The sequence below is a fragment of the Oncorhynchus masou genome, unplaced genomic scaffold, assembly GCF_036934945.1.
Source record: "Oncorhynchus masou masou isolate Uvic2021 unplaced genomic scaffold, UVic_Omas_1.1 unplaced_scaffold_659, whole genome shotgun sequence".
Lineage (NCBI taxonomy): Eukaryota > Metazoa > Chordata > Actinopteri > Salmoniformes > Salmonidae > Oncorhynchus > Oncorhynchus masou.
In genome coordinates, this window is record NW_027013031.1 from 340,185 (window position 1) to 366,641 (window position 26,457).

Genomic DNA, 26,457 nt, shown 5'->3' on the forward strand with positions numbered 1-26,457 from the left:
GAATGAAAAGAGAACGGAACCCTGTAGTTCCGGTTTGTGATGTCATTTTTCTATGCATGCAGTTGAGTCGAACACATTTAAAGTGTATATTTTTCATAGATATTACTACCGGCTGATCAGTTTTGTGTTTGTATGTTAACTTCTTGGTTTTTAGTTAAATCTGTAGTTTTTATTTGATTGACAAATTAATGTTGCGGTCTTCTCACTAGTTGCCTAACACAGGAAGCTACCGCTAGTTAGCGAGCTTGCTAGGCTATTGGGGAGTAGCAGTGTTGACACGTTTCAGTCACAGGAGGTTGGTGGCACCTTCATTCGGGAGGATGGACTCGTGGTAATGGCTGGAGTGAAATGAGTGGAATGGTATCAAACACATGGTTTCCATTCGCTCCGTTCCAGCCATTATTATGAGCCGTCCTCCACCCAGCAGCCTCCAATGGTTCCAGTCTGATGTAGTGTCTCTCTCCAGGCAGTAACCAGTCTGATGTAGTGTCTCTCTCCAGACAGTAACCAGTCTGATGTAGTGTCTCTCTCCAGGCAGTAACCAGTCTGATGTAGTGTCTCTCTCCAGGCAGTAACCAGTCTGATGTAGTGTGTGTGTCTCTCTCGAGGCAGTAACCAGTCTGATGTCTGTCTCTCTCCAGGCAGTAACCAGTCTGATGTAGTGTCTCTCCAGGCAGTAACCAGTCTGATGTAGTGTCTCTCTCCAGACAGTAACCAGTCTGATGTAGTTTGTGTGTGTCTCTCCAGGCAGTAACCAGACTAGAAGTGTAACCTGCCCGCTACGACAACATGGGTATCCTGGAGAAAATAGGAGAGATAGAGAGAGAGATCTCTCGAACACAGAAAAACAAAGGTAAGAAAAAGGTGTGCCGAGAGTGGCCGGCTGGTTTGTGTTTGAGTTTATTTTATTTTTACAGGGACAGTGCACATTAATCAACGTTTCAGTAAAAGTGCCGGCTAATTTTCAACCGCAGTCCCTGGGCAGGTTAGTAAAAACAATTACAATATAGACAATCATTGAGCAGTGAGCAACATAGGACAAGCAAGACGTAGCATACAGACAGAGCAACAGAGAACAAGCAAGAGGTAGCATACAGACAGAGCAACAGAGAACAAGCAAGACGTAGCATACAGCCAGAGCAACAGAGAACAAGCAAGACGTAGCATACAGACAGAGCAACATAGAACAAGCAAGACGTAGCATACAGCCAGAGCAACAGAGAACAAGCAAGACGTAGCATACAGACAGAGCAACATAGAACAAGCAAGACGTAGCATACAGCCAGAGCAACATAGAACAAGCAAGACGTAGCATACAGACAGAGCAACAGAGAACAAGCAAGACGTAGCATACAGCCAGAGCAACATAGAACAAGCAAGACGTAGCATACAGCCAGAGCAACATAGAACAAGCAAGACGTAGCATACAGACAGAGCAACAGAGAACAAGCAAGACGTAGCATACAGCCAGAGCAACATAGAACAAGCAAGACGTAGCATACAGACAGAGCAACAGAGAACAAGCAAGACGTAGCATACAGACAGAGCAACAGAGAACAAGCAAGACGTAGCATACAGACAGAGCAACAGAGAACAAGCAAGACGTAGCATACAGACAGAGCAACAGAGAACAAGCAAGACGTAGCATACAGACAGAGCAACAGAGAACAAAATTCATAAAAGCAACAGTGTTTCTACACCTCACAAGCTACAGACAACAGATAACATGGAAACCAGCAACACACAGCTTGGGACCATGTTCACAAATCTGATTGACCTTTTGCCATGTCTTCATGCATTTTGTGAAAGTGTGATATGTGGTACAGTGTATTCCAGACATGGGAAGCTCTCACAGAGAAAACGGATTTACTAAAGGTGCTTTTCCTTATGGGAACTATACTCACCTCTCATGGCAGACCTTGTGGATCTGCTGCCATATGTTTGGGTTTTCTGTTTAACAAAAGTACTGAGTGGAGGGGGCGCCAGGCCATTTAGGATCACTCTGACACACTGAGTTCTGCCTTCAAGGTATGATTTCATCCATCCCAAGGCATCGGGGGGAAAAGTTGAACTTGGACAATTTTAGCTAGCCAGTTCCTCTGTCAGGCCTCGCTAGTGGGGTCTGTCTACCCAGGACATTTCAATCAACTTATGTCACAGTGAGAGTGTGAGCACAAATTAGTGTATTTATATTATGGATCCCCATTAGCTCAGCTACTCTTCCTGGGGTTTATTATGGATCCCCATTAGCTCAGCTACTCTTCCTGGGGTTTATTATGGATCCCCATTAGCTCAGCTACTCTTCCTGGGGTTTATTATGGATCCCCATTAGTTCCTGCCAAGGCAGCAGCTACTCTTCCTGGGGTTTATTATGGATCCTCATTAGCTCAGCTACTCTTCCTGGGGTTTATTATGGATCCCCATTAGCTCAGCTACTCTTCCTGGGGTTTATTATGGATCCCCATTAGCTCAGCTACTCTTCCTGGGGTTTATTATGGATCCCCATTAGCTCAGCTACTCTTCCTGGTGTTTATTATGGATCCCCATTAGCTCAGCTACTCTTCCTGGGGTTTATTATGGATCCCCATTAGCTCAGCTACTCTTCCTGGGGTTTATTATGGATCCCCATTAGCTCAGCTACTCTTCCTGGGGTTTATTAGAGATCCCCATTAGCTCAGCTACTCTTCCTGGGGTTTATTATGGATCCCCATTAGTTCCTGCCAAGGCAGCAGCTACTCTTCCTGGGGTTTATTATGGATCCTCATTAGCTCAGCTACTCTTCCTGTGGTTTATTATGGATCCCCATTAGCTCAGCTACTCTTCCTGGGGTTTATTATGGATCCCCATTAGCTCAGCTACTCTTCCTGGGGTTTATTATGGATCCCCATTAGCTCAGCTACTCTTCCTGGGGTTTATTATGGATCCCCATTAGCTCAGCTACTCTTCCTGGGGTTTATTATGGATCCCCATTAGCTCAGCTACTCTTCCTGGGGTTTATTATGGATCCCCATTAGCTCAGCTACTCTTCCTGGGGTTTATTATGGATCCCCATTAGCTCAGCTACTCTTCCTGGGGTTTATTATGGATCCCCATTAGCTCAGCTACTCTTCCTGGGGTTTATTATGGATCCCCATTAGCTCAGCTACTCTTCCTGGGGTTTATTATGGCTCCACATTAGCTCTGCTACTCTTCCTGGGGTTTATTAGGGATCCCCATTAGCTCAGCTACTCTTCCTGGGGTTTATTATGGATCCCCATTAGCTCAGCTACTCTTCCTGGGGTTTATTATGGATCCCCATTAGCTCAGCTACTCTTCCTGGGGTTTATTATGGATCCACATTAGCTCAGCTACTCTTCCTGGGGTTTATTATGGATCCCCATTAGCTCAGCTACTCTTCCTGGGGTCCAGCAAAATTAAGGCAGTTACACAATTTAAAAAACATTACAATACATTAATTTCAGAATTCACTACACACTATGTATTTGCCCTCAGGCTACTCCACTACCACATATCTACAACACTAAATGCATGTGTACCTGTCTGTATAGTAGTGAGTATGTTATTGTGTGTGTCTTCACCTGGACCAGGCTAAGCTAGCTAAGTCCCAGTATTCTCCCCCTGTGTGTGTAGCCACGGAGTACCATCTGGGCCTGCTGAAGGCGAAGCTAGCGAAGTACCGCGCCCAGCTGCTGGAACCGTCCAAGACCGCAGGAGCCAAAGGAGAGGGCTTCGATGTCATGAAATCTGGAGACGCACGTGTTGCTCTGATTGGCTTCCCCTCCGTCGGAAAGGTCAGATAGGAAACAGACTGAGCACGCTCACAACGTGTCCTCTAGTCCTGTGTGTTAACTCATGTCTCTGTCCTCTAGTCCTGTGTGTTAACTCATGTCTCTGTCCTCTAGTCCTGTGTGTTAACTCATGTCTCTGTCCTCGAGTCCTGTGTGTTAACTCATGTCTCTGTCCTCTAGTCCTGTGTGTTAACTCATGTCTCTGTCTCTGTCCTCTAGTCCTGTGTGTTAACTCATGTCTCTGTCCTCTAGTCCTGTGTGTTAACTCATGTCTCTGTCCTCTAGTCCTGTGTGTTAACTCATGTCTCTGTCCTCTAGTCCTGTGTGTTAACTCATGTCTCTGTCCTCTAGTCCTGTGTGTTAACTCATGTCTCTGTCCTCTAGTCCTGTGTGTTAACTCATGTCTCTGTCCTCTAGTCCTGTGTGTTAACCCATGTCTCTGTCTCTGTCCTCTAGTCCTGTGTGTTAACTCATGTCTCTGTCTCTGTCCTCTAGTCATGTGTGTTAACTCATGTCTCTGTCCTCTAGTCCTGTGTGTTAACTCATGTCTCTGTCCTCTAGTCCTGTGTGTTAACTCATGTCTCTGTCCTCTAGTCCTGTGTGTTAACTCATGTCTCTGTCCTCTAGTCCTGTGTGTTAACTCATGTCTCTGTCCTCTAGTCCTGTGTGTTAACTCATGTCTCTGTCCTCTAGTCCTGTGTGTTAACTCATGTCTCTGTCCTCTAGTCCTGTGTGTTAACTCATGTCTCTGTCCTCTAGTCCACCTTCCTCAGTCTGATGACAGCAACAGCCAGTGAAGCAGCTTCCTATGAGTTCACCACCCTGACCTGTATCCCTGGAGTCATAGAGGTACATCCACCCCACACCACACCTCATATACCACACACCCCATACCACACACCACACACACCATACACCATACCACAACCTCATATACCACATACACCATACCCCACACCACACACACCATACACCATACCACACTACACACCCCAAACACCATACCACACACACCATACCACACACTACACACCCCAAACCACACCACACACACCATACACCACACACCATACCACACACACCATACACCATACCACACGACACACCCCAAACCACACCACCCACACCATACCATACACCATACCACACACACATACCACACACACCATACACCATACCACACCTCATATACCACACACACCATACACCATACCACACCACCCACACCATACCACACACCATACCACACACCACACACACCATACACCATACCACACACCACACACCATACACCACACACCATACCACACACACCATACACCATACCACACGACACACCCCAAACCACACCACCCACACCATACCATACACCATACCACACACACATACCACACACACCATACACCATACCACACCTCATATACCACACACACCATACACCATACCACACTACACACCCCAAACCACACCACCCACACCATACCACACACCATACCACACACCACACACACCATACACCATACCACACACCACACACACCATACCCCACACCACACCTCATATACCACACACACCATACCACACACACCCCATACACCATACCACACACCACACACACCATACCACACTACACACCCCAAACCACACCACCCACACCATACCATACACCATACCACACACACATACCACACACACCATACACCATACCACACCTCATATACCACACACACCATACACCATACCACACTACACACCCCAAACCACACCACCCACACCATACCACACACCATACCACACACCACACACACCATACACCATACCACACACCACACACACCATACACCATACCACACCTCATATACCACACACACATACCACACACCACACACACCATACCACACACACATACCACACACACCATATACCACACCTCATATACCACACACACCATACCACACCACACACACCATACACCATACCACACACCATACCACACTACACACCATACCACACACACCATACACCATACCACACCACACACACCATACCACACACCACACAAACCACACCACACACACCATACCACACACACCAAACCACACCTCATATACCACACACACCACACCTCATACACCACACACACCAAACCACACACCACACACACCAAACACCATACCACACTACACACCCCAAACCACACACCACACACACCATACACCATACCACACTACACACCCCAAACCACACACCACACACACCATACACCATACCACACTATACACACCATACACCATACCACACCACACACCCCATATACCACATACCATACCACACCTCTTACACCACACACACCATACACCATACCACACTACACACCCCACACCACCCACACCATACCATACACCATACCACACACACACATACCACACACACCATACACCATACCACACCTCATATACCACACACACCATACACCATACCACACTACACACCCCAAACCACACCACCCACACCATACCACACACCATACCACACACCACACACACCATACCACACACCACACACACCATACACCATACCACACCTCATATACCACACACACATTCACACACACCATACCACACACACATACCACACACACCATATACCACACCTCATATACCACACACACCATACCACACCACACACACCATACACCATACCACACACCACACACACCATACCACACACACCATACCACACTACACACCATACCACACACACCATACACCATACCACACCACACACACCATACCACACACCACACAAACCACACCACACACACCATACCACACACACCAAACCACACCTCATATACCACACACACCACACCTCATACACCACACACACCAAACCACACACCACACACACCATACACCATACCACACTACACACCCCAAACCACACACCACACACACCATACACCATACCACACTACACACCCCAAACCACACACCACACACACCATACCACACTATACACCCCATACCCCATACCACACCACACACCCCATATACCACATACCATACCACACCTCTTACACCACACACACCATACCACACACCACACCATACACCATACCACACACACCATACACCATACCACACCTCATATACACACACACCATACACCACACCACACACTATACCACACACCCCATACCATACACCATACCACACACACTATACCATATACCATTCCACACACCCCATACCATTCCACACACCCCATATACCACACACCATACCACAACATACCATACCACAACATACCACACACCATACCATACCACACACCCCATATACTCCATACCATACCACACACCCCATATACTCCATACCACACCACACACCCCATATACCACACACCATATACCACACACCATACCACACCACACACCCCATATACCACACCATAAACCACACACCATACCACACCACACACCCCATATACCACATACCACACCACACACCCCATATACCACACCACATACCATACCACACCTCATACACCACACACACCACACACACCATACCACACACACCATACACCATACCACACACACCATACACCATACCACACACACCATACACCATACCACACCTCATATACCATACACCATACCACACACACCATACACATACCACACCTCATACACCACACACACCATACCACACACACCATACCACACACACCATACCCCACACACCATACACCATACCACACACACCATACACCATACCACACACACCATACACCATACCACACCTCATACACCACACACACCATACCACACACACCATACCACACACCACACACACCATACACCATACCACACCTCATATACCACACACACATACCACACACCATACCACACACACATACCACACACACCATATACCACACCTCATATACCACACACACCATACCACACCACACACACCATACACCATACCACACACCATACCACACTACACACCATACCACACACACCATACACCATACCACACCACACACACCATACCACACACCACACAAACCACACCACACACACCATACCACACACACCAAACCACACCTCATATACCACACACACCACACCTCATACACCACACACACCAAACCACACACCACACACACCAAACACCATACCACACTACACACCCCAAACCACACACCACACACACCATACACCATACCACACTACACACCCCAAACCACACACCACACACACCATACACCATACCACACTATACACACCATACACCATACCACACCACACACCCCATATACCACATACCATACCACACCTCTTACACCACACACACCATACACCATACCACACTACACACCCCACACCACCCACACCATACCATACACCATACCACACACACACATACCACACACACCATACACCATACCACACCTCATATACCACACACACCATACACCATACCACACTACACACCCCAAACCACACCACCCACACCATACCACACACCATACCACACACCACACACACCATACCACACACCACACACACCATACCACACCTCATATACCACACACACATTCCACACACACCATACCACACACACATACCACACACACCATATACCACACCTCATATACCACACACACCATACCACACCACACACACCATACACCATACCACACACCACACACACCATACCACACACACCATACCACACTACACACCATACCACACACACCATACACCATACCACACCACACACACCATACCACACACCACACAAACCACACCACACACACCATACCACACACACCAAACCACACCTCATATACCACACACACCACACCTCATACACCACACACACCAAACCACACACCACACACCACACACACCATACACCATACCACACTACACACCCCAAACCACACACCACACACACCATACACCATACCACACTACACACCCCAAACCACACACCACACACACCATACCACACTATACACCCCATACCCCATACCACACCACACACCCCATATACCACATACCATACCACACCTCTTACACCACACACACCATACCACACACCACACCATACACCATACCACACACACCATACACCATACCACACCTCATATACCACACACACCATACACCACACCACACACTATACCACACACCCCATACCATACACCATACCACACACACTATACCATATACCATTCCACACACCCCATACCATTCCACACACCCCATATACCACACACCATACCACAACATACCATACCACAACATACCACACACCATACCATACCACACACCCCATATACTCCATACCATACCACACACCCCATATACTCCATACCACACCACACACCCCATATACCACACACCATATACCACACACCATACCACACCACACACCCCATATACCACACCATATACCACACACCATACCACACCACACACCCCATATACCACATACCACACCACACACCCCATATACCACACCACATACCATACCACACCTCATACACCACACACACCACACACACCATACCACACACACCATACACCATACCACACACACCATACACCATACCACACACACCATACACCATACCACACCTCATATACCATACACCATACCACACACACCATACACCATACCACACCTCATACACCACACACACCATACCACACACACCATACCACACACACCATACCACACACACCATACACCATACCACACACCATACACCATACCACACACACCATACACCATACCACACACACCATACACCATACCACACCTCATACACCACACACACCATACCACACACACCATACCACACACCACACACACCATACACCATACCACACCTCATATACCACACACACATACCACACACCACACACACCATACCACACACACATACCACACACACCATATACCACACCTCATATACCACACACACCATACCACACCACACACACCATACACCATACCACACACCATACCACACTACACACCATACCACACACACCATACACCATACCACACCACACACACCATACCACACACCACACAAACCACACCACACACACCATACCACACACACCAAACCACACCTCATATACCACACACACCACACCTCATACACCACACACACCAAACCACACACCAAACACCATACCACACTACACACCCCAAACCACACACCACACACACCATACACCATACCACACTACACACCCCAAACCACACACCACACACACCATACACCATACCACACTATACACACCATACACCATACCACACCACACACCCCATATACCACATACCATACCACACCTCTTACACCACACACACCATACACCATACCACACTACACACCCCACACCATACCATACACCATACCACACACACATACCACACACACCATACACCATACCACACCTCATATACCACACACACCATACACCATACCACACTACACACCCCAAACCACACCACCCACACCATACCACACACCATACCACACACCACACACACCATACCACACACCACACACACCATACACCATACCACACCTCATATACCACACACACATTCCACACACACCATACCACACACACATACCACACACACCATATACCACACCTCATATACCACACACACCATACCACACCACACACACCATACCACACACCACACACACCATACCACACACACCATACCACACTACACACCATACCACACACACCATACACCATACCACACCACACACACCATACCACACACCACACAAACCACACCACACACACCATACCACACACACCAAACCACACCTCATATACCACACACACCACACCTCATACACCACACACACCAAACCACACACCACACACCACACACACCATACACCATACCACACTACACACCCCAAACCACACACCACACACACCATACACCATACCACACTACACACCCCAAACCACACACCACACACACCATACCACACTATACACCCCATACCCCATACCACACCACACACCCCATATACCACATACCATACCACACCTCTTACACCACACACACCATACCACACACCACACCATACACCATACCACACACACCATACACCATACCACACCTCATATACCACACACACCATACACCACACCACACACTATACCACACACCCCATACCATACACCATACCACACACACTATACCATATACCATTCCACACACCCCATACCATTCCACACACCCCATATACCACACACCATACCACAACATACCATACCACAACATACCACACACCATACCATACCACACACCCCATATACTCCATACCATACCACACACCCCATATACTCCATACCACACCACACACCCCATATACCACACACCATATACCACACACCATACCACACCACACACCCCATATACCACACCATATACCACACACCATACCACACCACACACCCCATATACCACATACCACACCACACACCCCATATACCACACCACATACCATACCACACCTCATACACCACACACACCATACCACACACACCATACACCATACCACACACACCATACACCATACCACACACACCATACACCATACCACACCTCATATACCATACACCATACCACACACACCATACACCATACCACACCTCATACACCACACACACCATACCACACACACCATACCACACACACCATACCACACACACCATACACCATACCACACACCATACACCATACCACACACACCATACACCATACCACACACACCATACACCATACCACACCTCATACACCACACACACCATACCACACACACCATACCACACACCACACACACCATACACCATACCACACACACCATACACCATACCACACACACCATACACCATACCACACACACCATACACCATACCACAACTCATATATCACACACATCATACCACACACACACCATACCACACCACATACACCATACCACACCACATACACCATACCACACACACCATACCATACCACACACACCATACCACACACACCATACCACACACACCATACCACACACACCATACACCATACCACACACACCATACACCATACCACATACACCATACACCATACCACACACACCATACCACAACTCATATACCACACACACCATACCACATACACCATACCACACACACACCATACTACACCACATACACCACACCACATACACCATACCACACACACCATACCACACCACATACACCATACCACACACCATACCACACACACCATACACCATACCACACCACATACCATACCACATATACCATTCCACACACCCCATACCATACCACACACCCCATATACCACACACCATACCATAACATACCACACACCCCATACCATACCACACACCATACCACACACCCTATACCATACCACACACCCAATACCATGTACCATACCACACAACCCATATACCACACACCATACCACATACCCAACACCATACCATACCACACACCCCATATACCGCACACCATACCACACACCCTACCATACCACACACCCCATATACTCCATACCACACCACACCCCATATACATACACCACACCATACCACACACCACATATACCCCACAACATAACACACTCTATACCATACCACACACCCCATATACCCCACACCATACCACACACCCCATATACCACACACCCCATATACCCCACACCGTACCACACACCATACCACACACCCCATATACCACACACCGTACCACACACCATACCACACACCCCATATAACACACACCATACCATGCCACATATCATACACTTACCATACCCCATATGCCCCACACCATACCACATAACATACACAACCCCACATACCATACAATACCACATACCATACCACACACCCCATATACACCACACCATACCACACCCCATAAACCACACCCCATACCACATAACATACACAACCCCACACACCATACCATACCACACACCCCATATATACCACACCCCATAAACCACACCCCATACCACATAACATACACACCCCCACATAGCATACCATACCACATAACATACACACCCCCACATACCATACCCCCACACCATACCACACCACACACCCCATATACCACACCCCATACCATACCCCACACCACACACACCATACCATACCCCACACCCCATATACCACACCCCATATGCCACACCCCATACCATACCACACCCCATGTACCCCACACACACACCATACCACACACCATACCATACCACATGACATACACACCCCCACATACCATACCCCATACCACACCATACACCCCATATACCACACCCCATATACCATACCCAATATACCACACACCATACCACATAACATACCACATAACATACATACATAACATACATACCCCACCCCACCCCATACCACACACCCCATACCATACACCCCATATACCCCACTCCATACCACTCCATACCACACATACCACATAACATAACATATAACATAACATATACATATAACATACACATAACATACACATAACATACACATAACATACACAACCCCACATGCCATGGGGTTGTGGGGTCCATCCTGCAGTATAATGGAGCCAACATCCAGCTGACAGTAGTGTATAATGACCCATCCTGCAGTATAATGGAGCCAACATCCAGCTGACAGTAGTGTATAATGACCCATCCTGTTGTCCTGCAGTATAATGGAGCCAACATCCAGCTGACAGTAGTGTATAATGACCCATCCTGTTGTCCTGCAGTATAATGGAGCCAACATCCAGCTGACAGTAGTGTATAATGACCCATCCTGCAGTATAATGGAGCCAACATCCAGCTGACAGTAGTGTATAATGACCCGTCCTGCAGTATAATGGAGCCAACATCCAGCTGACAGTAGTGTATAATGACCCATCCTGCAGTTTAATGGAGCCAACATCCAGCTGACAGTAGTGTATATTAACCCATCCTGTTGTCCTGCAGTATAATGGAGCCAACATCCAGCTGACAGTAGTGTATAATGACCCATCCTGTTGTCCTGCAGTATAATGGAGCCAACATCCAGCTGACAGTAGTGTATAATGACCCATCCTGCAGTATAATGGAGCCAACATCCAGCTGACAGTAGTGTATAATGACCCATCCTGCAGTATAATGGAGCCAACATCCAGCTGACAGTAGTGTATAATGACCCATCCTGTTGTCCTGCAGTATAATGGAGCCAACATCCAGCTGACAGTAGTGTATAATGACCCATCCTGTTGTCCTGCAGTATAATGGAGCCAACATCCAGCTGACAGTAGTGTATAATGACCCATCCTGCAGTATAATGGAGCCAACATCCAGCTGACAGTAGTGTATAATGACCCATCCTGCAGTATAATGGAGCCAACATCCAGCTGACAGTAGTGTATAATGACCCATCCTGTTGTCCTGCAGTATAATGGAGCCAACATCCAGCTGACAGTAGTGTATAATGACCCATCCTGTTGTCCTGCAGTATAATGGAGCCAACATCCAGCTGACAGTAGTGTATATTAACCCATCCTGTTGTCCTGCAGTATAATGGAGCCAACATCCAGCTGACAGTAGTGTATAATGACCCATCCTGTTGTCCTGCAGTATAATGGAGCCAACATCCAGCTGACAGTAGTGTATAATGACCCATCCTGTTGTCCTGCAGTATAATGGAGCCAACATCCAGCTGACAGTAGTGTATAATGACCCATCCTGTTGTCCTGCAGTATAATGGAGCCAACATCCAGCTGACAGTAGTGTATAATGACCCATCCTGTTGTCCTGCAGTATAATGGAGCCAACATCCAGCTGACAGTAGTGTATAATGACCCATCCTGTTGTCCTGCAGTATAATGGAGCCAACATCCAGCTGACAGTAGTGTATAATGACCCATCCTGTTGTCCTGCAGTATAATGGAGCCAACATCCAGCTGACAGTAGTGTATAATGACCCATCCTGTTGTCCTGCAGTATAATGGAGCCAACATCCAGCTGACAGTAGTGTATATTAACCCATCCTGTTGTCCTGCAGTATAATGGAGCCAACATCCAGCTGACAGTAGTGTATAATGGCCCATCCTGCAGTATAATGGAGCCAACATCCAGCTGACAGTAGTGTATAATGACCCATCCTGCAGTATAATGGAGCCAACATCCAGCTGACAGTAGTGTATATTAACCCATCCTGTTGTCCTGCAGTATAATGGAGCCAACATCCAGCTGACAGTAGTGTATATTAACCCATCCTGTTGTCCTGCAGTATAATGGAGCCAACATCCAGCTGACAGTAGTGTATAATGACCCATCCTGCAGTATAATGGAGCCAACATCCAGCTGACAGTAGTGTATAATGACCCATCCTGCAGTATAATGGAGCCAACATCCAGCTGACAGTAGTGTATAATGACCCATCCTGTTGTCCTGCAGTATAATGGAGCCAACATCCAGCTGACAGTAGTGTATAATGACCCATCCTGTTGTCCTGCAGTATAATGGAGCCAACATCCAGCTGACAGTAGTGTATATTAACCCATCCTGTTGTCTTGCAGTATAATGGAGCCAACATCCAGCTGACAGTAGTGTATAATGACCCATCCTGCAGTATAATGGAGCCAACATCCAGCTGACAGTAGTGTATAATGACCCATCCTGTTGTCCTGCAGTATAATGGAGCCAACATCCAGCTGACAGTAGTGTATAATGACCCATCCTGTTGTCCTGCAGTATAATGGAGCCAACATCCAGCTGACAGTAGTGTATAATGACCCATCCTGTTGTCCTGCAGTATAATGGAGCCAACATCCAGCTGACAGTAGTGTATAATGACCCATCCTGCAGTATAATGGAGCCAACATCCAGCTGACAGTAGTGTATATTAACCCATCCTGTTGTCCTGCAGTATAATGGAGCCAACATCCAGCTGACAGTAGTGTATAATGACCCATCCTGCAGTATAATGGAGCCAACATCCAGCTGACAGTAGTGTATATTAACCCATCCTGTTGTCCTGCAGTATAATGGAGCCAACATCCAGCTGACAGTAGTGTATATTAACCCATCCTGTTGTCCTGCAGTATAATGGAGCCAACATCCAGCTGACAGTAGTGTATATTAACCCATCCTGTTGTCCTGCAGTATAATGGAGCCAACATCCAGCTGACAGTAGTGTATAATGACCCATCCTGCAGTATAATGGAGCCAACATCCAGCTGACAGTAGTGTATATTAACCCATCCTGTTGTCCTGCAGTATAATGGAGCCAACATCCAGCTGACAGTAGTGTATATTAACCCATCCTGTTGTCCTGCAGTATAATGGAGCCAACATCCAGCTGACAGTAGTGTATATTAACCCATCCTGTTGTCCTGCAGTATAATGGAGCCAACATCCAGCTGACAGTAGTGTATAATGACCCATCCTGTTGTCCTGCAGTATAATGGAGCCAACATCCAGCTGACAGTAGTGTATAATGACCCATCCTGTTGTCCTGCAGTATAATGGAGCCAACATCCAGCTGACAGTAGTGTATAATGACCCATCCTGTTGTCCTGCAGTATAATGGAGCCAACATCCAGCTGACAGTAGTGTATATTAACCCATCCTGTTGTCCTGCAGTATAATGGAGCCAACATCCAGCTGACAGTAGTGTATAATGACCCATCCTGTTGTCCTGCAGTATAATGGAGCCAACATCCAGCTGACAGTAGTGTATATTAACCCATCCTGTTGTCCTGCAGTATAATGGAGCCAACATCCAGCTGACAGTAGTGTATAATGCCCATCCTGCAGTATAATGGAGCCAACATCCAGCTGACAGTAGTGTATAATGACCCATCCTGCAGTATAATGGAGCCAACATCCAGCTGACAGTAGTGTGACCCATATTAACCAACATCCTGTTGTCCTGCTGTATAATGGAGCCAACATCCAGCTGACAGTAGTGTATAATGACCCATCCTGCAGTATAATGGAGCCAACATCCAGCTGACAGTAGTGTATATTAACCCATCCTGTTGTCCTGCAGTATAATGGAGCCAACATCCAGCTGACAGTAGTGTATATTAACCCATCCTGTTGTCCTGCAGTATAATGGAGCCAACATCCAGCTGACAGTAGTGTATAATGACCCATCCTGCAGTATAATGGAGCCAACATCCAGCTGACAGTAGTGTATAATGACCCATCCTGCAGTATAATGGAGCCAACATCCAGCTGACAGTAGTGTATAATGACCCATCCTGTTGTCCTGCAGTATAATGGAGCCAACATCCAGCTGACAGTAGTGTATAATGACCCATCCTGTTGTCCTGCAGTATAATGGAGCCAACATCCAGCTGACAGTAGTGTATATTAACCCATCCTGTTGTCCTGCAGTATAATGGAGCCAACATCCAGCTGACAGTAGTGTATAATGACCCATCCTGCAGTATAATGGAGCCAACATCCAGCTGACAGTAGTGTATAATGACCCATCCTGTTGTCCTGCAGTATAATGGAGCCAACATCCAGCTGACAGTAGTGTATAATGACCCATCCTGTTGTCCTGCAGTATAATGGAGCCAACATCCAGCTGACAGTAGTGTATATTAACCCATCCTGCAGTATAATGGAGCCAACATCCAGCTGACAGTAGTGTATAATGACCCATCCTGTTGTCCTGCAGTATAATGGAGCCAACATCCAGCTGACAGTAGTGTATAATGACCCATCCTGCAGTATAATGGAGCCAACATCCAGCTGACAGTAGTGTATAACCCATCCCATCCTGCAGTATAATGGAGCCAACATCCAGCTGACAGTAGTGTTGACCCATCCTGTTGCAGTATAATGGAGCCAACATCCAGCTGACAGTAGTGTATAATGACCCATCCTGCAGTATAATGGAGCCAACATCCAGCTGACAGTAGTGTATATTAACCCATCCTGTTGTCCTGCAGTATAATGGAGCCAACATCCAGCTGACAGTAGTGTATATTAACCCATCCTGTTGTCCTGCAGTATAATGGAGCCAACATCCAGCTGACAGTAGTGTATAATGACCCATCCTGCAGTATAATGGAGCCAACATCCAGCTGACAGTAGTGTATATTAACCCATCCTGTTGTCCTGCAGTATAATGGAGCCAACATCCAGCTGACAGTAGTGTATATTAACCCATCCTGTTGTCCTGCAGTATAATGGAGCCAACATCCAGCTGACAGTAGTGTATAATGACCCATCCTGCAGTATAATGGAGCCAACATCCAGCTGACAGTAGTGTATATTAACCCATCCTGTTGTCCTGCAGTATAATGGAGCCAACATCCAGCTGACAGTAGTGTATAATGACCCATCCTGTTGTCCTGCAGTATAATGGAGCCAACATCCAGCTGACAGTAGTGTATATTAACCCATCCTGTTGTCCTGCAGTATAATGGAGCAGCTGACAACATCCAGCTGACAGTAGTGTATATTAACCCATCCTGTTGTCCTGCAGTATAATGGAGCCAACATCCAGCTGACAGTAGTGTATAATGACCCATCCTGTTGTCCTGCAGTATAATGGAGCCAACATCCAGCTGACAGTAGTGTATATTAACCCATCCTGTTGTCCTGCTGTATAATGGAGCCAACATCCAGCTGACAGTAGTGTATAATGACCCATCCTGCAGTATAATGGAGCCAACATCCAGCTGACAGTAGTGTATATTAACCCATCCTGTTGTCCTGCAGTATAATGGAGCCAACATCCAGCTGACAGTAGTGTATATTAACCCATCCTGTTGTCCTGCAGTATAATGGAGCCAACATCCAGCTGACAGTAGTGTATAATGACCCATCCTGCAGTATAATGGAGCCAACATCCAGCTGACAGTAGTGTATAATGACCCATCCTGCAGTATAATGGAGCCAACATCCAGCTGACAGTAGTGTATAATGACCCATCCTGTTGTCCTGCAGTATAATGGAGCCAACATCCAGCTGACAGTAGTGTATAATGACCCATCCTGTTGTCCTGCAGTATAATGGAGCCAACATCCAGCTGACAGTAGTGTATATTAACCCATCCTGTTGTCCTGCAGTATAATGGAGCCAACATCCAGCTGACAGTAGTGTATAATGACCCATCCTGCAGTATAATGGAGCCAACATCCAGCTGACAGTAGTGTATAATGACCCATCCTGTTGTCCTGCAGTATAATGGAGCCAACATCCAGCTGACAGTAGTGTATAATGACCCATCCTGTTGTCCTGCAGTATAATGGAGCCAACATCCAGCTGACAGTAGTATAATGGAGCCAACATATATTAACCCATCCTGCAGTATAATGGAGCCAACATCCAGCTGACAGTAGTGTATAATGACCCATCCTGTTGTCCTGCAGTATAATGGAGCCAACATCCAGCTGACAGTAGTGTATAATGACCCATCCTGCAGTATAATGGAGCCAACATCCAGCTGACAGTAGTGTATATTAACCCATCCTGTTGTCCTGCAGTATAATGGAGCCAACATCCAGCTGACAGTAGTGTATAATGACCCATCCTGCAGTATAATGGAGCCAACATCCAGCTGACAGTAGTGTATATTAACCCATCCTGTTGTCCTGCAGTATAATGGAGCCAACATCCAGCTGACAGTAGTGTATATTAACCCATCCTGTTGTCCTGCAGTATAATGGAGCCAACATCCAGCTGACAGTAGTGTATAATGACCCATCCTGCAGTATAATGGAGCCAACATCCAGCTGACAGTAGTGTATATTAACCCATCCTGTTGTCCTGCAGTATAATGGAGCCAACATCCAGCTGACAGTAGTGTATATTAACCCATCCTGTTGTCCTGCAGTATAATGGAGCCAACATCCAGCTGACAGTAGTGTATAATGACCCATCCTGCAGTATAATGGAGCCAACATCCAGCTGACAGTAGTGTATATTAACCCATCCTGTTGTCCTGCAGTATAATGGAGCCAACATCCAGCTGACAGTAGTGTATAATGACCCATCCTGCAGTATAATGGAGCCAACATCCAGCTGACAGTAGTGTATAATGGACCAACATCCAGCTGACAGTAGTGTATATTAACATCCATCCTGTATTGACCCATCCTGCAGTATAATGGAGCCAACATCCAGCTGACAGTAGTGTATATTAACCCATCCTGTTGTCCTGCAGTATAATGGAGCCAACATCCAGCTGACAGTAGTGTATAATGACCCATCCTGTTGTCCTGCAGTATAATGGAGCCAACATCCAGCTGACAGTAGTGTATATTAACCCATCCTGTTGTCCTGCAGTATAATGGAGCCAACATCCAGCTGACAGTAGTGTATATTAACCCATCCTGTTGTCCTGCAGTATAATGGAGCCAACATCCAGCTGACAGTAGTGTATAATGACCCATCCTGCAGTATAATGGAGCCAACATCCAGCTGACAGTAGTGTATATTAACCCATCCTGTTGTCCTGCAGTATAATGGAGCCAACATCCAGCTGACAGTAGTGTATATTAACCCATCCTGTTGTCCTGCAGTATAATGGAGCCAACATCCAGCTGACAGTAGTGTATAATGGAGCCAACATCCAGCTGACCCATCCTGTTGTCCTGCAGTATAATGGAGCCAACATCCAGCTGACAGTAGTGTATAATGACCCATCCTGTTGTCCTGCAGTATAATGGAGCCAACATCCAGCTGACAGTAGTGTATATTAACCCATCCTGTTGTCCTGCAGTATAATGGAGCCAACATCCAGCTGACAGTAGTGTATAATGACCCATCCTGTTGTCCTGCAGTATAATGGAGCCAACATCCAGCTGACAGTAGTGTATAATTAACCCATCCTGTTGTCCTGCAGTATAATGGAGCCAACATCCAGCTGACAGTAGTGTATATTAACCCATCCTGTTGTCCTGCAGTATAATGGAGCCAACATCCATAATGGAGCAGTATAATGGAACATCCAGCTGACAGTAGTGTATAATGACCCATCCTGCAGTATAATGGAGCCAACATCCAGCTGACAGTAGTGTATATTAACCCATCCTGTTGTCCTGCAGTATAATGGAGCCAACATCCAGCTGACAGTAGTGTATATTAACATCCATCCTGTTGACCCATCCTGCAGTATAATGGAGCCAACATCCAGCTGACAGTAGTGTATAATGACCCATCCTGTTGTCCTGCAGTATAATGGAGCCAACATCCAGCTGACAGTAGTGTATATTAACCCATCCTGTTGTCCTGCAGTATAATGGAGCCAACATCCAGCTGACAGTAGTGTATAATGACCCATCCTGTTGTCCTGCAGTATAATGGAGCCAACATCCAGCTGACAGTAGTGTATAATGACCCATCCTGCAGTATAATGGAGCCAACATCCAGCTGACAGTAGTGTATATTAACCCATCCTGTTGTCCTGCAGTATAATGGAGCCAACATCCAGCTGACAGTAGTGTATATATAAACCCATCCAGTAGTGTTGACCCATCCTGCAGTATAATGGAGCCAACATCCAGCTGACAGTAGTGTATAATGACCCATCCTGCAGTATAATGGAGCCAACATCCAGCTGACAGTAGTGTATATTAACCCATCCTGTTGTCCTGCAGTATAATGGAGCCAACATCCAGCTGACAGTAGTGTATATTAACCCATCCTGTTGTCCTGCAGTATAATGGAGCCAACATCCAGCTGACAGTAGTGTATAATGACCCATCCTGCAGTATAATGGAGCCAACATCCAGCTGACAGTAGTGTGACCCATATATAATGGACCAACATCCTGACAGTAGTGTATTAACCCATCCTGCAGTATAATGGAGCCAACATCCAGCTGACAGTAGTGTATATTAACCCATCCTGTTGTCCTGCAGTATAATGGAGCCAACATCCAGCTGACAGTAGTGTATATTAACCCATCCTGTTGTCCTGCAGTATAATGGAGCCAACATCCAGCTGACAGTAGTGTATATTAACCCATCCTGTTGTCCTGCAGTATAATGGAGCCAACATCCAGCTGACAGTAGTGTATATTAACCCATCCTGTTGTCCTGCAGTATAATGGAGCCAACATCCAGCTGACAGTAGTGTATATTAACCCATCCTGTTGTCCTGCAGTATAATGGAGCCAACATCCAGCTGACAGTAGTGTATAATGACCCATCCTGTTGTCCTGCAGTATAATGGAGCCAACATCCAGCTGACAGTATAATGGAGCCAACATAGTGTATAATGACCCATCCTGTTGTCCTGCAGTATAATGGAGCCAACATCCAGCTGACAGTAGTGTATAATGACCCATCCTGTTGTATATATAACCCATCTGACAGTAGTGTATTGTCCTGCAGTATAATGGAGCCAACATCCAGCTGACAGTAGTGTATATTAACCCATCCTGTTGTCCTGCAGTATAATGGAGCCAACATCCAGCTGACAGTAGTGTATAATGACCCATCCTGTTGTCCTGCAGTATAATGGAGCCAACATCCAGCTGACAGTAGTGTATAATGACCCATCCTGTTGTCCTGCAGTATAATGGAGCCAACATCCAGCTGACAGTAGTGTATAATGACCCATCCTGTTGTCCTGCAGTATAATGGAGCCAACATCCAGCTGACAGTAGTGTATATTAACCCATCCTGTTGTCCTGCAGTATAATGGAGCCAACATCCAGCTGACAGTAGTGTATATTAACCCATCCTGTTGTCCTGCAGTATAATGGAGCCAACATCCAGCTGACAGTAGTGTATAATGACCCATCCTGTTGTCCTGCAGTATAATGGAGCCAACATCCAGCTGACAGTAGTGTATAGTATAACCCATCCTGTTGTCCTGCAGTATAATGGAGCCAACATCCAGCTGACAGTAGTGTAATGGAGCCAACATCCAGCTAACCCATCCTGTTGTCCTGCAGTATAATGGAGCCAACATCCAGCTGACAGTAGTGTATATCCAGCTGGAGACAGTAGTGTATATTAACCCATCCTGTTGTCCTGCAGTATAATGGAGCCAACATCCAGCTGACAGTATATTAACCCATCCTGTTGTCCTGCAGTATAATGGAGCCAACATCCAGCTGACAGTAGTGTATATTAACCCATCCTGTTGTCCTGCAGTATAATGGAGCCAACATCCAGCTGACAGTAGTGTATAATGACCCATCCTGTTGTCCTGCAGTATAATGGAGCCAACATCCAGCTGACAGTAGTGTATAATGACCCATCCTGTTGTCCTGCAGTATAATGGAGCCAACATCCAGCTGACAGTAGTGTATAATGACATCCATCCTGCAGTATAATGGAGCCAACATCCAGCTGACAGTAGTGTATAATGACCCATCCTGCAGTATAATGGAGCCAACATCCAGCTGACAGTAGTGTATAATGACCCATCCTGTTGTCCTGCAGTATAATGGAGCCAACATCCAGCTGACAGTAGTGTATAATGACCCATCCTGTTGTCCTGCAGTATAATGGAGCCAACATCCAGCTGACAGTAGTGTATATTAACCCATCCTGTTGACCCATCCTGTTGTCCTGCAGTATAATGGAGCCAACATCCAGCTGACAGTAGTGTATAATGTGTATAATGACCCATCCTGTTGTCCTGCAGTATAATGGAGCCAACATCCAGCTGACAGTAGTGTATATTAACCCATCCTGTTGTCCTGCAGTATAATGGAGCCAACATCCAGCTGACAGTAGTGTAACCCATCCTGTTGTATGCAGTATAATGGAGCCAACATCCAGCTGACAGTAGTTGTGACCCATCCTGTTGTCCTGCAGTATAATGGAGCCAACATCCAGCTGACAGTAGTGTATATTAACCCATCCTGTTGTCCTGCAGTATAATGGAGCCAACATCCAGCTGACAGTAGTGTATAATGACCCATCCTGTTGTCCTGCAGTATAATGGAGCCAACATCCAGCTGACAGTAGTGTATAATGACCCATCCTGTTGTCCTGCAGTATAATGGAGCCAACATCCAGCTGACAGTAGTGTATATTAACCCATCCTGTTGTCCTGCAGTATAATGGAGCCAACATCCAGCTGACAGTAGTGTATAATAACCCATCCTGCAGTATAATGGAGCCAACATCCAGCTGACAGTAGTGTATAATAACCCATCCTGTTGTCCTGCAGTATAATGGAGCCAACATCCAGCTGACAGTAGTGTATATTAACCCATCCTGTTGTCCTGCAGTATAATGGAGCCAACATCCAGCTGACAGTAGTGTATAATGACCCATCCTGTTGTCCTGCAGTATAATGGAGCCAACATCCAGCTGACAGTAGTGTATAATGACCCATCCTGCAGTATAATGGAGCCAACATCCAGCTGACAGTAGTGTATAATGACCCATCCTGCAGTATAATGGAGCCAACATCCAGCTGACAGTAGTGTATAATGACCCATCCTGTTGTCCTGCAGTATAATGGAGCCAACATCCAGCTGACAGTAGTGTATATTAACCAGCATCCTGTTGTCCTGCAGTATAATGGAGCCAACATCCAGCTGACAGTAGTGTAACCCATAGTATAATGGACCAACATCCAGCTGACCTGTATTGTCCTGCAGTATAATGGAGCCAACATCCAGCTGACAGTAGTGTATAATGACCCATCCTGTTGTCCTGCAGTATAATGGAGCCAACATCCAGCCAACATCCCAGTATAATGGAGCCAACATCCAGCTGACAGTAGTGTATAATGACCCATCCTGTTGTCCTGCAGTATAATGGAGCCAACATCCAGCTGACAGTAGTGTATAATAATGGAGCCCATCCTGTCCTGCAGTATAATGGAGCCAACATCCAGCTGACAGTAGTGTATAATGACCCATCCTGTTGTCCTGCAGTATAATGGAGCCAACATCCAGCTGACAGTAGTGTATAATGACCCATCCTGCAGTATAATGGAGCCAACATCCAGCTGACAGTAGTGTATAATGACCCATCCTGTTGTCCTGCAGTATAATGGAGCCAACATCCAGCTGACAGTAGTGTATAATGACCCATCCTGTTGTCCTGCAGTATAATGGAGCCAACATCCAGCTGACAGTAGTGTATATTAACCCATCCTGTTGTCCTGCAGTATAATGGAGCCAACATCCAGCTGACAGTAGTGTATATTAACCCATCCTGTTGTCCTGCAGTATAATGGAGCCAACATCCAGCTGACAGTTGTATATTAACCCATCCTGCAGTATAATGGAGCCAACATCCAGCTGACAGTGTATATTAACCCATCCTGTTGTGTATAATGGAGCCCATCCTGTAGTGTGACCCATCCTGCAGTATAATGGAGCCAACATCCAGCTGACAGTAGTGTATAATGACCCATCCTGCAGTATAATGGAGCCAACATCCAGCTGACAGTAGTGTATAATGACCCATCCTGTTGTCCTGCAGTATAATGGAGCCAACATCCAGCCGACAGTAGTGTATAATGACCCATCCTGCAGTATAATGGAGCCAACATCCAGCTGACAGTAGTGTATAATAACCCATCCTGTTGTCCTGCAGTATAATGGAGCCAACATCCAGCTGACAGTAGTGTATAATGACCCATCCTGTTGTCCTGCAGTATAATGGAGCCAACATCCAGCTGACAGTAGTGTATATTAACCCATCCTGTTGTCCTGCAGTATAATGGAGCCAACATCCAGCTGCTGGATCTGCCAGGAATCATAGAAGGAGCTTCCCAAGGTACAGTAACTGGTTACCGTGATGGTTGTCTACTGTGGAGGGTGGTTGCTGCCGCGTTCAGTATCCAAACGGTGTTGAACGTTGCAGATACAGATGACACAAGTAGAGCCTTGTTATACATGTCTGAGAGGCATGTTTGTTCTACATAACGTATTTCTATCTTTCTGAACGTTGTGTCCTATCTATTAATGTAGAGCACTGTGTTATCTCTGAGCCATTAATGTAGAACACTGTGTTATCTCTGAGCTATTAATGTAGAACACTGTGTTATCTCTGAGCTATTAACGTAGAGCGCTGTGTTATCTCTGAGCTATTAATGTAGAACACTGTGTTATCTCTGAGCTATTAATGTAGAGCACTGTGTTATCTCTGAGCTATTAATGTAGAGCACTGTGTTATCTCTGAGCTATTAATGTAGAGCACTGTGTTATCTCTGAGCTATTAATATAGAGGCCTTTTATGATAGGATGATGATTTGAACTCTTTGTAGTGATTGGGTGACCTCTGACCTGTGTGTGTGTTTCGTAGGTAAGGGTCGAGGTCGGCAGGTCATTGCTGTTGCCAGGACAGCAGATGTGGTCATCATGATGCTGGACGCCACCAAGGGAGACGTACAGAGGTGTGTGTTCTGTTGTTAGTACTCGCAGCTAGTTAGTTACTGCTAAACCATCTAGTGTGTGTTTCCCTGTACTGTTCTGTCTGTCCCACCTGGTTAGTCAGTGTGTTCTGTCTGTCCCACCTGGTTAGTTAATGTGTTCAGTCTGTCCCACCTGGTTAGTCAGTGTGTTCTGTCTGTCCCACCTGGTTAGTCAGTGTGTTCTGTCTGTCCCACCTGGTTAGTTAGTGTGTTCTGTCTGTCCC

General features: G+C 46.4%; 1 protein-coding gene across 3 annotated transcripts; it reads left to right on the forward strand.

Annotated features, from left to right (window-relative positions):
• LOC135536741 (developmentally-regulated GTP-binding protein 2-like) lies at positions 1–26,457 on the forward strand. 3 transcript variants are annotated; one of them, XM_064962992.1, is made up of 6 exons: positions 1–130; positions 748–853; positions 3,631–3,791; positions 4,548–4,637; positions 25,536–25,596; positions 26,125–26,455. In XM_064962992.1, exons 2-6 carry the CDS (start codon positions 790–792, stop codon positions 26,232–26,234), a joined length of 486 nt encoding a protein of 161 aa, XP_064819064.1. In that variant the 5' UTR covers positions 1–130; positions 748–789; the 3' UTR covers positions 26,235–26,455. The 3 variants fall into 3 exon arrangements, with proteins under 3 accessions (XP_064819064.1, XP_064819065.1, XP_064819066.1); XM_064962993.1 differs by having other exon boundaries at positions 10–61; positions 26,125–26,456; XM_064962994.1 differs by lacking the exon at positions 1–130 and having other exon boundaries at positions 26,125–26,457.

Bases quoted from the DNA above. Each gene is read 5' to 3' on its own strand.
- LOC135536741 (XM_064962992.1), top strand. From the start codon at position 790: ATGGGTATCCTGGAGAAAATAGGAGAGATAGAGAGAGAGATCTCTCGA. The intron at 854-3,630 runs GTAAGAAAAAGG...CTGTGTGTGTAG, and splicing joins TCGAACACAGAAAAACAAAG to CCACGGAGTACCATCTGGGC. The intron at 3,792-4,547 runs GTCAGATAGGAA...TCTGTCCTCTAG, and splicing joins GCTTCCCCTCCGTCGGAAAG to TCCACCTTCCTCAGTCTGAT.